The sequence below is a fragment of the Sorex araneus genome, chromosome 6, assembly GCF_027595985.1.
Source record: "Sorex araneus isolate mSorAra2 chromosome 6, mSorAra2.pri, whole genome shotgun sequence".
Lineage (NCBI taxonomy): Eukaryota > Metazoa > Chordata > Mammalia > Eulipotyphla > Soricidae > Sorex > Sorex araneus.
In genome coordinates, this window is record NC_073307.1 from 20,486,619 (window position 1) to 20,499,937 (window position 13,319).

The 13,319-nt window shown below is 44.0% G+C and overlaps 3 protein-coding genes and 1 pseudogene across 13 annotated transcripts in view; all 4 read right to left on the reverse strand.

The window, feature by feature from the left end:
• Positions 1–13,319, reverse strand: part of LOC101554848 (protocadherin alpha-C2) — a 236,676-nt gene that overhangs the window by 96,392 nt on the left and 126,965 nt on the right. The window contains exon 1 of one of the 11 annotated variants that reach the window (XM_055144072.1): positions 3,968–6,400. The exons of the other annotated variants lie outside the window; for them this stretch is intronic. Coding sequence (XP_055000047.1) covers positions 3,968–6,400 — 2,433 coding nt within the window. Of the gene's footprint in view, positions 1–3,967; positions 6,401–13,319 lie in introns of those variants that run through there. 11 annotated transcript variants of the gene reach the window in all.
• Positions 1–13,319, reverse strand: part of LOC105943052 (protocadherin alpha-1-like) — a 210,956-nt gene that overhangs the window by 61,567 nt on the left and 136,070 nt on the right.
• The window catches only part of LOC101549903 (protocadherin alpha-4-like), a 176,337-nt pseudogene that overhangs the window by 61,566 nt on the left and 101,452 nt on the right, over positions 1–13,319 (reverse strand).
• Positions 1–13,319, reverse strand: part of LOC129406117 (protocadherin alpha-3-like) — a 183,997-nt gene that overhangs the window by 61,564 nt on the left and 109,114 nt on the right.

A 13,319-nucleotide genomic window follows, 5' to 3' on the forward strand; every position in this document is an offset into this window, starting at 1 on the left:
TTTATCAACAGGATATAGAAAACTATGTTCTCCTGGATTTCTTAAACTTAAAAAATTCAGTATTATAAGTTATGCTCACATATTTCCTAAACTAAAAATGAGGGGGAAATTCAGAATTTGAGCAAAATCAAAAGACATATGCATCAACATGAGTCTCATGCGCAGTTTAATTATAATATTGCATGGTTTTATAGATTTAAAAGTGTTTGGAGGCTGGAGACATAGCACAGGAGTTAAGGAGCTTGCCTTGCATGCTGAAGACCCTTCAATCTCTAGCAACAAATATGGTCTCCCGCATTACTAGGAATGACTCCTGAGCACAGCACCAGAAATAACCCCAAACACTGCTGGTTGCGGCACTCCCCCACCAAAGTTTTGCTCCCACCCTTCCCATTTTTGTTTCATGATGACTGGGGATTGCCATGTAATCTTGTTGGGATTTGCATCGTTGGCTGCGTGTGCCTGGAGCTGACACTTTGAGGAAATATTCACAAGGTTCCATGGCACTGGGATCACAGGCCGCCTAGAAGGAGGTGCCAGGGATGGAATTTGTGATAGGCCTCTGCCCTGAGCCACATCTCCAGCCCCAAAATTGCATACTTTCCAAAGAATTTTTGATAAAATCCAAGTAATAAATATTTCTTAATACTTGTTATTAAAGGAGCGATAGCACAGCGGTTGGGCATTCGCCTTTCACGCGGCGACCTGAGTTCGATTCCTCCGCCCCTCTTGGAGAGCCCAGCAAGCTACCGAGAGTATCGAGCCTGAGCGGCAGAGCCTGGCAAGCTACCTGTGCGTATTGGATATGCCAAAAACAGTAACAATAAGTCTCTCAGTGAGAGACGTTACTGGTGCCCGCTTGAACAAATCGATGAGCAATGAGATGACAGTGACAGTGACTTGTTATTAAGCAATTTGGTAAACACTGTGTCAAACTTTCTTTTCTAAAGAATCACGGTTGAAAGGATGGAGAGATAATATGTAGATAATGGGAAGGGCGCTTGCCTTGGCAACCCGAGTTAACCCCCCAGTACCCTATACAGTCCCCTAATCCCTGCCAGGAGTGATTCCTGAGCACACCAGGTGTAAGTCCTGAACACCACTGGGTGTGACCCAAAAACAAACCAAAAAAAATCAAGTTTGGGTCAATGTGCAATTGAATGTGAAGAAGCAAATAATAAAAACTGGTGTGAATGACAAAATATTTCAGATTTATATCAAATATATATAGTGTATGAACATGCCTAGATATGGCTACAAGGCCAAATAAATAAATAAAATAAAATTTTGGAGTGGTTTGCGGTCACACCCTGTGGTGTTCATGGGATACTCCCCTGGCTTAATACTTGGAGGTTGTGCCCAACTATGCTCAGGGGCCCAGGCAGCAACTGGAACTGAATCCAGGGTTTCCACATGTGAAGCACAAACTCCAGCACCTTAAGCTATCTCTTGGCCCCTAAAATGAACTGCATTTTAATTTGTGCTCACTGAAAATTTTGCAATGTGATTATGCCTACTCCTACTAACCACTTAGTGTTTCTCCAACATGAAAAATTACAAAAAAGGCAAAGCCTTTTTCCAGACATGGCCCCCTTCCAACCTTGTTTCACCGTGGCCCTCCCTCTGTCCTATCAGTTGGCCTCCTACTCTGTGTCATGTCCCCCCACACACTTATGCAGTTTTCACCTGTGCCCCTTTGGAATATCCTGGGGGCACATGTTTCCATTTGAGAAATGCTGGTCTACAGGAACTGCACATATATGGCACTGACGTTGGTTTTTATGCTAGTTCTGTGACCTGAACATTCCTCTGTTGTCGTTTCATTATTATACATCAATAACAACTGTTCAATAGTGTCTTTTGTTTTGTTCTTGTTTTGGGACAACATCTGGTGATGCCAAGATGTTTTTGACTTTTGGCTCAGTGCTCGGGGGTCCTTTCTGACAATGCTCAGGGAACCACACAATGCTGGATATCGACCCTAGGTCCCAACAATGCAAAGTTTTCACTCCAACCTAATCCACAAAGCTATGTTCTTTGAAAGTGACTATATTAACTATATAGATAGGTGTAAAGTAGAAAAGTAAAAGTTTCTCTTTCTGCATTGAACAACCTTACCATCCAGATCATGCATTCACAAATTTATCCACTCATTCAACAAGCCTTTATTAATATTTTATCTATTGGGTTCCATTATATCCTGTGAGGATATTTAGTATGCAAGCTTTAAATGGATGTAAATCTATTCTATTATCAGTTAACATTATTATTTGAAAGAGAATAACTTATAGCCTACTTTCCCTTTATTTGAAATGGTTTTTTTAAAAAAAAGAACCATCCCTAATTGCTCGCCCTTCCCCCTGTGTCCATCCGTTATCTCTATGAGAAGTCAGAAAATAATTATACAGATTTTAGAAAAATACTATCCCTACAAGATTAAAAAAACTTCTGAAATGCTAAGGCTCATTATGATACACTGAAGTATTTCAATGTTCTAATTTGTACTAGGTGTATTACTTTCAGATTTGGAATTCATTTCTAAGTATACTGGCTTCTAAAATAAGAAAATTAAATCCAAAGTAAATGAAACCTTAAATGGTTAGCATACCTTTGAACTATGTTATCAAGTAACTGTGTTATTTGGTATAACAAGTATTTACCCCTTTCTTCTTTGTAAAATACATTGATAAAACCACAAAATCAGTACAAAAGGTGCTCTGAGATATGCTTAAAATTTTCATATAGTTTAAAAACAGTGCATGAAGCTATGAGCTATGTTTTGGGCTATCATTTTAAATAAGATTATTTTCAAAATCGTCTTCATACAAAAGATAGCCTAGAGAATATGCCACATTTTTCTAAATGATACAACATTCAAGAGCCTGCTCAAATTTCATCTCTGCCACAAGACCTACAATTCCCTCCCTGCCCAGACATTTGCTCACATTCTCTCTGTCTTTCTCTCTTTCTCTCTCTTCCTTAAACATCCATACACACTTTTACCCTTCTTTAAAATACCTTTTAAAATTATGTACCAGAATGTTTAAATTTCTCTATCTTCATGATACATAGCATGATTTATGCAAAGACTCCTAGATATTCGGCATTTCCACTTTAAGTTATTAGAATGATTAACACATATTTGTTACTCAAGATGTTTAGGGAGGTCTTACCAAGGGGTTCTCAGGAGCCCAGAGGCTCCTCCCAGCAACTCCCAGCCTGGTTTGACCAATCAGGCCAGTGATTCAAAGTGCTAGACGGTTCGATACTGTTGTGCCAAGGATTACCTAGGACACCAAAACAGTGCTCAGGAGCCTCCAAGATTACACATGGTAATCAGGGAGGACCATGCTGTGGGAGGACCATGGCGTTCCAGGGATCAAATAGGGATTTCCACGCGGAAAGCATGTACTTTATTCCCTGTACTTTATCTCCCTGGATCCTCAAAATGTTTTATGATAAAGAATACCTGCCTTACTAACGTGTTTAAAGATAGCCTAGGTCACATATTACCTGTAATACACATTTCAATATTAGGCCCATATGCCAATATGAATTCTATTAATATTTAATAGGCTTGACTTTCTTACTCCTTTTATCCCCTCAAATATAATGCATAAGCTCTATGAATCCAAGAACAATCTTATACTTTTATGTTCCCAGGGTTAACACAAGGGTTATGTTCATTTCAGTGAATTAATGTCATCAATGGCTCATCTTTAAAAAATTTCCAGGGGCTGGAGTGATAGCACAGCGAGTAGGGCGTTCGCCTCCACTCGGCCGACCCGGGTTCAATTCCCAGCATCCCATATGATCCCCTGAGCACCACCAGGGGTAATTCCTGAGTGCAGAGCCAGGAGTAACCCCTGTGCATTGCCGGGTGTGACCCAAAAAGGGAAAAAAATTCCAAACACAGCTAGCCACCATCTCTTGGTCACAGGAATCCAAGTGTGTAAAAATTGCTTACCATCGCACTGATATTGGCATGATCGCCTTTCCTATTCCAAATCTGAATACAGGATATCGGCAAATTCAGCCCTACCCCAGTAGCCAGATTTCTCAGGTCAGCCGCACTGTATTCCCCACGCAGCAACAAATGGTTATTAGCAGAGCCCAGTCCCAGAGATGTTCGACAGAGATACGTCTGAGACAGTCTCTCAACTGTCGTGACATCAATTGTGGCTGATGTCACACACGGGTCCAAAGCCATCTTCCTCCTATATCTCAACTCTGCTGGAGAGCAACGGTGGCTCTGTGAGCAATAACCAGGATGCTGGCTCAGCTTGATACACACAAAGAGAAGCAAACATCCCAGAAATAAAAAGGAAACACAGGCCAGGGCAATTACCAGATACAGGTTCTGAGTGGACAGGTGCCCGCCCGTTTCCCAGGCATCGTCAAAATCTGGAAGGACCTGGGGGGCATAGTCGCTCAACAGCACACCCAGAGTGACAGAGGAGGAGAGAGCAGGATCTCCGTGGTCCTGAACCACAACCACCACCCTCTGTTTAATTGCATCAGAGGGGAGGACTGATCGGGCCATCCGCAGTTCTCCCACAGTGGCTGAAATTCTGAAAAGGCTAGGGTCGGAAGCCTTCGAGATGTGGTAGGAAAGCCAGGCATTGGAGCCACTATCTGCATCCTCAGCCACCACTTTTGTGACCAAGTGTCCAGTTCTGGCAGTGCGGGGCACAATTTCCACTGTGGCAGAGCCATTTCTGGGCAAGGGAAACAAAATAGCGGGAGCGTTGTCATTCCTATCGATTATAAACAGGGTCACCGTCACAGTGGCACTTCTGGGAGGAAGGCCACCATCCCGGGCTTCCACTTGGAAACGAAACCACCTCAGACGCTCAAAGTCAAAGGAAATCTTGGCTGTGATAGCCCCATAGGATGGCTCTACTGCCACCAAGCTGGAGGCAGCCTGCCCTTCAGAGACAATGTCCAGCAGTGCATAGGAGACACGGCCGTTCTCCCCCAGGTCTGGGTCCTTGGCAAACACTTGGCCTAGGGAGGCCCCAGGCTCATTGTTTTCAGCCACAAAAAGCTCCTGTTGAGGTTGAGGAAAGCTTGGTGTATTGTCATTAACATCAGCGATGGACACAGTCAGTGCCCTGCGGGTACTAAGTGGGGGCGAGCCAAGGTCCGAGGCAGTGATTAGGACTTGGTACTCGCTGACCTGCTCCCTGTCCAGTGGCCCATCAGTCAGCAGGCTGTAGTAGCTGTCGAAGGAAGACTGTAGCTTAAAGGGGCCTCCGCTGGACAGGCGACAGAGGACCTTACCATTGGGACCGAGGTCCTCATCCCTTACACTAAGGAAAGCAATCACTGTGCCTGGCAGGGCATCCTCAGCCACTGGGCTGGAAAGAGTCATGAGGGTCACCTCGGGGGCGTGATCATTCACATCGGTCACCTCCACCAATAGTTTGGCGGTGCTAGCCAGCCCGAAGGCGCCTTTGTCCCTTGCCTCGACGTATGCCTCCAGCAGCGTTTCCGGGGGCCCTAGCGAAGCTGCAAGCCGCACCTCCCCACTTGTGGGGTGGACATCAAAGTGATGTCGAAGTTTTGCTTGCGTGCTGTTGCTTAAGGAATATCGAATTTCCCCATTGGAGCCTTCATCCGGGTCTGTGGCCTGAACCCGGAATAATACAGTGCCGTTGGGTGCGGTCTCAGGCACCCTGGTGCGGTACACCGTGCGCTCAAATACCGGCGCGTTGTCGTTTGTGTCCACCACGGTAACGGTGACTTGGGCGTCTCCGGAGCGCGCCGGCCTCCCGCCGTCGCGCGCCGTGAGCACTAGGCGGTGGATGGCGCGCTCCTCGCGATCCAGCGCTTTCTCCAGCACCAACTCGGGATACTCGCTGCCGTCGACCCGCGACCCCATGTCCAGACGAAAGTGCTGGCTGGGGCTCAGGCTGTAGCTCAGCGCCGCGTTGCTGCCCTCGTCAGCATCTTGGGCACTGGGGAGCGTGAAACGGGCTCCGGGCAGCAGGAACTCAGGGATATGCAGCTGCACGTCGCTGGCAGAGAAGAGGGGCGAGTTGTCGTTGGTGTCCCGGACGTGAACGTGCACCTTGTGCAGCTCCAGCGGGTCCTCGAGTACCAGCTCATAGGTCAGGACGCAGGCGGCTTTGGCCCCGCACAGCCGCTCGCGGTCGGTCCGTTCCTGGACCACCAAGCTCCCGCTGGCCGGCTCCACCCCGAAGTAGGGCTCGCCGTGGCTGGCAAAGAAGCGAAAGTTCCTCAAGGACAGCGCGGCCGCGGAGAGCTTCAAGTCCGCGGCCACATTGCCTACGGCGACGCCCCGCTCCGTCTCCTCCAACACGGAGTATTCGAGCTGTCCCGCGGCGGAGCCGCAAGAGACCCACAGACACAGGAGCGCCACCCTCCAGCCCACCATGCTCCCTCTGGGCGTCCGCGCTCCGCCAGCAGGGACCCAGGGGCATGCTCCGGGCTCCCAGAGAGCTCTGGCTTCGGTAACGGGCGGGGGCTGTGCGGCCGCCGTTGCCCGCGGGAGGTGCAGGAGGCCGCGGTGGTTCTGCCTCTGGGCGTGCGGGAATCGCTCGGCTGGGGCTGGGCTCGCTCGGCTCGGGCTTGGCAGCCGTCTGGGAAAGCGGAGCCGGCCGGGTGCGGAGTCGCGCAGCGCCGCCTAGGGGTGCCGAGAGGCGGTCCAGGGCTCGAGGTAAGCGGAGGGGCAGAGCCGTCCGCCTTCCCAGCAGCCGGGATCCGGTGCGCAGCCCAGACAGCTGGCACGGCGGGCCAGGACGCTCCAAGAAACTAACACCTCTGCCCCTCTCCCCCAAGCCCCACAACGGCCTTTTCTAGGACAGCGTCCCGAGACCACCCGACACTGAGGACTGCTAGAAACTAGGGCTGAGCTCAGCTGGGCTGTAGCCAAATGTTCACGTCCCAGAGCACAGACCACCGGAGCCTGCATTGTGCCCGCAACCCCCTCTCCCCGGAGGAACCCCCAGAGGGTCCGCTTTGAGGAGGCGCTGAGAGCCGGCGGCGTGACTGCGAGCGACACGCACGTCCTTTCGGGATCCGCCAAATCAGTGTCCCCAAGTCAGGTGCTATGGTACAGACGACGCGGGATTCCCAGCCTCTCACTGCAGGTTTAAACCTCCCGCACTCCCTTAGACCCCCGGAGCTGCCAAGATCTCAACAGAGGCGACCCAACCCACGAGGGACAAAGCTGGGCGTCGTGTCCTCAAGCGTCCTCCGGACTCTTAGCTTTCTTCGGTACCAAAGTGAAAGCGCAGAGCTAGGTTCTATGTTCTGCTTTTTTGCGAGCCAACAGTATCTCTTTCCCTAGAGTTGCTTGAAAGCAGCCTGAACCCTCCAAGTGAGGGAGGAGGTCCAGAAACAGGTAAAATCCCCAGGCCAAAGGGATAGTACGATGGTTAGGGCGGCTGCCTTATACATAGCCAACCTAGGTTCAATCCCGGGCATCCCATATAGTCCCAGAGGCCCACCAGAATTGCTGATCGCCAGGGTAGAAAGTTTAATTATATGTATATATTTACATAGATATATATAAACACTAAAATTGGGACTGGTGACTTCAGTCACCACCACTATGAAATAGTCACCTGCCAGAGATCCATACTCAAACTCAGAGATTATTCATAAACCCATCCCCAATCACTTCAGGGGTGGGGGGGAGGCCATGCTGCAGCCTGTGGCAATGAAGTAACAAATGCTCTAAACTGCCTCCCAGAATTAAAGAACCAAAGAATCACTGACCCCGTCTTGGATAAAATTAAAGCAGGAAACACATCAGCCTTGTGTCAGGTGAAGTCACAAGTGTGGTGACAGGTAAAGTTACATTGAGGCTCCTCATTAGGATGTGAAATAACCCATAAAATACAAAGTTATTCTCTCACCAGGTATCAAGCCCAAAACTGATTCAGAGTAAAGGGACATAATTTGTGTTTCCTTCATTTGCTTTAAAGCTGCTAAGTGCTTTGGGTGAGAGGTTATAACAATCACTTTTTCATTAGCAGCAGAGAAAGTGCACATGGAAAAATGCATGTGCCTCTTGGAAGGTTTCTGACTTTTAGGCCTGAAGTCAGCCTACCAACTAGACTGGATTTAGGAATTAAGATCTCTATCTGGAAGGACTGTGGGGGGTGAGAATTAGGAAGTGATGAAAAGGGAAAGTGCTAAGAAACAGCATGGAAAATCTTGACAAAATCTCTTCCTACTCCCACTTTCATGCTTTTGGCATTCAGGTTCTCCTCAATTTTCTAGTTATACCAATGAATTCTATTTTGAAATGATTTAACTTGTGTCAAGGATAAACGGGTAACACTCTCCTTGTGGGATTTGTCCCATGATATATTCCATCTTTTAGTAAAGCATTGCTTTCTTATACAAAAAAAAAATGGAATTTGTTGGAAAGCTATGTTCAGGACATACCTGGAATATTTTTACCCCAAAGATGAGGAAGGCTCAAAAGTTCTGCCTCTCAAGTACAATGATTAGGTAAATATTAGCACTACAAATAAGCAAAACTTCCTATTAGCATGACCTTTCTAATATTTGCCATTTTTAAGGTATTGTCCATAGCTTTCCTTATTTTAGGTATTTTCAAGCTTTTGATTAAGCATAAGAACAACTGTAAGTAAACTATGCAAAAACATATTTTCATAAGAACATCAGCTCTGGTGGACTCTATTGCCAAAGCTATTACTATAAAGTTCTTCCACCAAAGTTGGCTTTAAGTTGTAAGTTTTAAAGATTTCTAGTCACAAAGCATAAATTTTCATTAGAGTTCCTGAAACCAAGTAAGGTAACAGTAAATCTGATACCACCATATCATTTGTCAGCAAAAGGACATTGTACTTAAATAAGATTTTCTTTGATTAGTCCTATTCCCTGGGATTGTATTATGTATTTATTGAAATTAAATTAAAAGATATCACAATCACAGTAAGTAAATTTCCTTCCTGTAAAGCAGTGCGATGAGAGGTACAAATCAAATCTAACAGAGTGGAAGTTTTTTGCTCGTAGAACTCTCTCATCTCTCCTTTGTCACTCACTTTCTTTTCTAGAATATCTAGCTAAGTCAGGACATATAAATAATGTGACTAATGCATTCTTGATACCCAAGATCTATGTCATTTTATAAAATTCAACTCTTACCACAGCACATCACTACAGAATTTTTCTTGGTTTTCTACAGTATCAACAAACTTGTTTTTCTATGTGACACAATGGCATAGAAAGTGGCATGGACCTTTTTAAATGGGTTGTTTTAATTACCAGTGCTGTCTTTATTATTTTTTAAATTTATGTACTGAACTTCTCGTAACAAATATTTTTAAAATCAGACCTTAAGTCATACTCCAGTTCAGTCAAATATACTCTTAGAGGGGCTAGAGCAATAGCACAGTGGATAGGGCGTTTGCCTTGCGGGCCAACCGGGTTTGATTCCCAGCATCCCATATGGTCCACTGAGCACTGCCAGGAATAATTCCTGAATACAGAGCCAGGAGTAACTCCTGTACATTGCTGGGTGTGACCCAAAAAGCTACTAGAGGAGAAGATCTAGCACTTTCATCCCAGATAACTATATATAGGTTTAAAAAAATCTGGAATTGAGTCAACAGGTCCAGGATCTGGCTCAATGGTAAAGCACCTGTCTTGCATGTGTCTGATTCCTGGCACTGCATTCCCCTCCACCTCCCTAAGAATTTCTGGGATGGCCACAAGAACTGAGCTAAAAGTAGCCCTAGCCCCTGAGCACCAACTGTGACTCCAAACAAACAATCGGGCCAGAAGGATAGCTCAAGGGTTGAATATGTGCTTTGCACTCAGGATCCCAGATATAATCTCTGGCATTACATGATCCCCTGAGCATGATTAAGAGAAACCCCAGAACATGGAGCTATGGGTATCCCTCAAGCATCGCTAGCTATGGCCCCCAAACAAAATTAGTAGAATAAAATAAAATAACATCTGGTTCCTTAGTAGTTGCATCACATATATTTTCCATAATGAATTAAAATGAAAAAACATAAATTTTTTCTAGACACTCTAAAGCCATGGATTTTTAAAAGTCTAAGATCTTAATATTTTACTTAAATCTGCTGAACATCATTATGTTAAAAGTCAGTCCAACTGATTCAAGCAACATAATATAGGTACTTATATTCAAATAACACATTCCTGTATACTTGGTAAATAGCACACAAGATCTTCCTCTGAGCTGCAGATGAAATTTTTTTTGTTTTGGGCCACACCTGGCAGTGTTCAGGGTTTACTCCTGGTTCTGCATTCAGGGATCATTCCTGGGGCTCAGGGGACCATATGGAGATCTGGGAATTGAACCTGGGTTAGCCGCCTGCAAGGGAAACACCCTATCTGTTGTAGTATCTCTTTCAATTTTTTTAGGGTGGGCCACACCCTGTAGTGCTCTGGGCTACTCCCAGCAGTGCTCTGGAAACTATGCATTGCTGAGACTCAGCATTCACAGAATTGAAGAATGTAATAATGGAACTAAAAGCATATAATAGAGGGCTTCAACAGAAGAACTGAAGAAGTAGTTGAAGCAACAGTTCAAGGAACTTAAAACAGGGCAGTGGAGCTTACCTGAACAGTAACAAAAGCAAAACATAGTTTTTAAAAATTAAGATATGGGCCGGGGGAATAGTTCAGTGGTCAGATGCAAATGATTTGGATATGCCACCACCCAAGTTTGACCCCGGACACTACATAGCTCTATAAGTACTGTCAAGCCCCCATAGGGCCCCAAACACTGATAGGGTGGCCCTCATCGTCCCTATCACTACAGAGCCCAAAAATCTCTATACCGTTAGGCCCTAGCACTGAACCACCTGGCCTAGTTGGCTGAGCATCATCAGAAGTGGTCCTGGGCACCTGCACACTGCTTGGGGGGCCCCTCAAAAATGAAAATAGCTTAGCAGTCTACAGATGACATCAAGCAGAATAACGTTCACATTATATGGATCGCAGAAAAATAGATAAATGGGTAAAAAATAATCTTGTCTGAAGATATAACGGCTGAAAAGTTCCCCAAACTGGGGAAGAAAACAGGCATCCAGGCACTGGAAACACAGAGTTCCAAATAAGATGAGCCCAAAATTCAGAACTAAGGAAATAAACAAATTATTAGATTCATCAAGAGAAAAAGAAAACACAAATAAGTAAAATCAGACTGTGGGAGAAAAAATATATGCAATGAGTCATAAAATATATCTATAAAATATATCTATAAACTGTATCTATATATTAAATTTCAACAACAAGAAGAAATGAATAAATTCCTAGAATTAGACACTTTTCCAAGATAGAATTAGGAAGAAACCAAGAATCTGAATAGAAAGGATACTGAAATAGTATGTGATTTCTCAGAAATTCTGACAGTGTTCGCAGGCAATAACCACCATCCTAGGAATTCTCAATAAATGTTTATAACTTAATAAAAAGCATCTGTATAGACAAATAACCAGCAAGGAGAATGAATAAGCAGTAATTTCTCTTGGAACTGCTTAGGGGACTAAGAGATTATGGGAACCAAATCTAGGTCTCCAGTATGCAAAGCAAATGCTCCAGTCTGTTGAGCTATCACTTTGGTCTATCTCTTTATATTGAAGAAAGGGTGTGAGAGAGACTACATGCATTCTTGAATCAGGGACTCACCAAACTACAAATTGGAAAACTTCTAGAAGATGGTAAATGAACATTATGCAATCATTTTGCAATGTACAAATGTCAATTATATTGTACTCAAACTAAAATATGGTTGCATGTAAATTATATCTCAATAAAAACATAAAGATGACAAAGAGGAAAATGGCAGATATAAATCCATTTATTTCAATAATATTGTGTAATGGATTAAATAATCTAATCAAAAGGCAGACTGATTAAACTAAAAAAATTGAACTATAGGGCCAGAATCTAGGGCTCCTCTCAAAAGTAGAGCACATGTCTGGCATGTAAGTGGCCCTGGTTTTGAGTCTCAGCAGCAAAAGAAAAAAATTTTTTAAATATATTGAACAATATTTTGTACAGACATTGTTATAATAAAAAAATAAGCTAGGTTGAAAATAAAAGGAAAGAAAACATATTATAAAAATATGAGCAACCATGAGAGAGCTGAAATAGTGATATTGGAATTAGATAAAATATAATAGCATAGGGGCTGGAGCAATAGCACAGCGGGTAGGGCGTTTGCCTTGCACGCGCCCGACCCGGATTCGATTCCCAGCATCCCATCTGGTCCCCTGAGCACCGCCAGGAGTAATTCCTGAGTGCATGAGCCAGGAGTAACCTCTGTGCATTGCCGGGTGTGACCCAAAAGGCAAATATATATACATATATATATATATATAATAGCATAAAAGAGACCATTATAAAGAAAAAAGTTCATTAGGAAGATAAAACCATTAGAAGTACAAAGGCAACTAACAATAGAGCCCCAAAATATATAAAGCAAAACTAACACAATTTAAGGGAGAAACAAGATGGTACTTCAACACTAATTGTTGGAAGGTTAACATACTACTTACAGTTATTGATGACAACTAGACAGAAGATTAATAAGGTAATTATCAGTTTATTCTTATAATTTCTAAATTATTTTATTTAAGGACATATAGAAAATTAAAAAATAACACTATACACCAACTATACCTAAAAGACACAGAAGCACTCGCTTCTGACTTAAAATGACTCATTTTGTTGTCATTACAACAAAATATACATTCTCAGCTTCACATGGAACATTCTCCATCACAGACCATTGATAAACGTAGAGCAGAATATCATACACTAATTATCAATCCCAAGGGATGACTGAATAATTCTGCCCATTTCATCTTGCTATTAGAGTCACTGAGAAGGACATAATACAGTCAAGCACTGTATAGGATAATTCTTGTTGATGCAAAATCAGCTTCAACAGTGGGTAACTAGGAGATCCCATGATCAATGAGGCTCTCCTAGAGGCTGATGCAGGGTAATTTGCCAATGTGTGGTTTTATGCTGTAGCAGTAAGACCTTGTTTCCTCCCTGTGTAGGACAGATATGACAATGGAGGTGACCAGCCACCACATGACACTCCTGAACCAACCAAAGACAAAAGAGCATTCAGTGAGCATGAAATTGGGAAAGATACTTCCACACACAAGATGACGTGCCTGGAAATATTTTGTGGGTCTTTTTAAATTTCTTGGCAAAGAAGTGTGCCTAGCCCAAGATCATTTTCTGTGGCTGAATGGACATTGGACAACTGTGTACATGAGGCTGCCCTTCCAAATATATGATCACAAAAAGCTTCAATACATTTA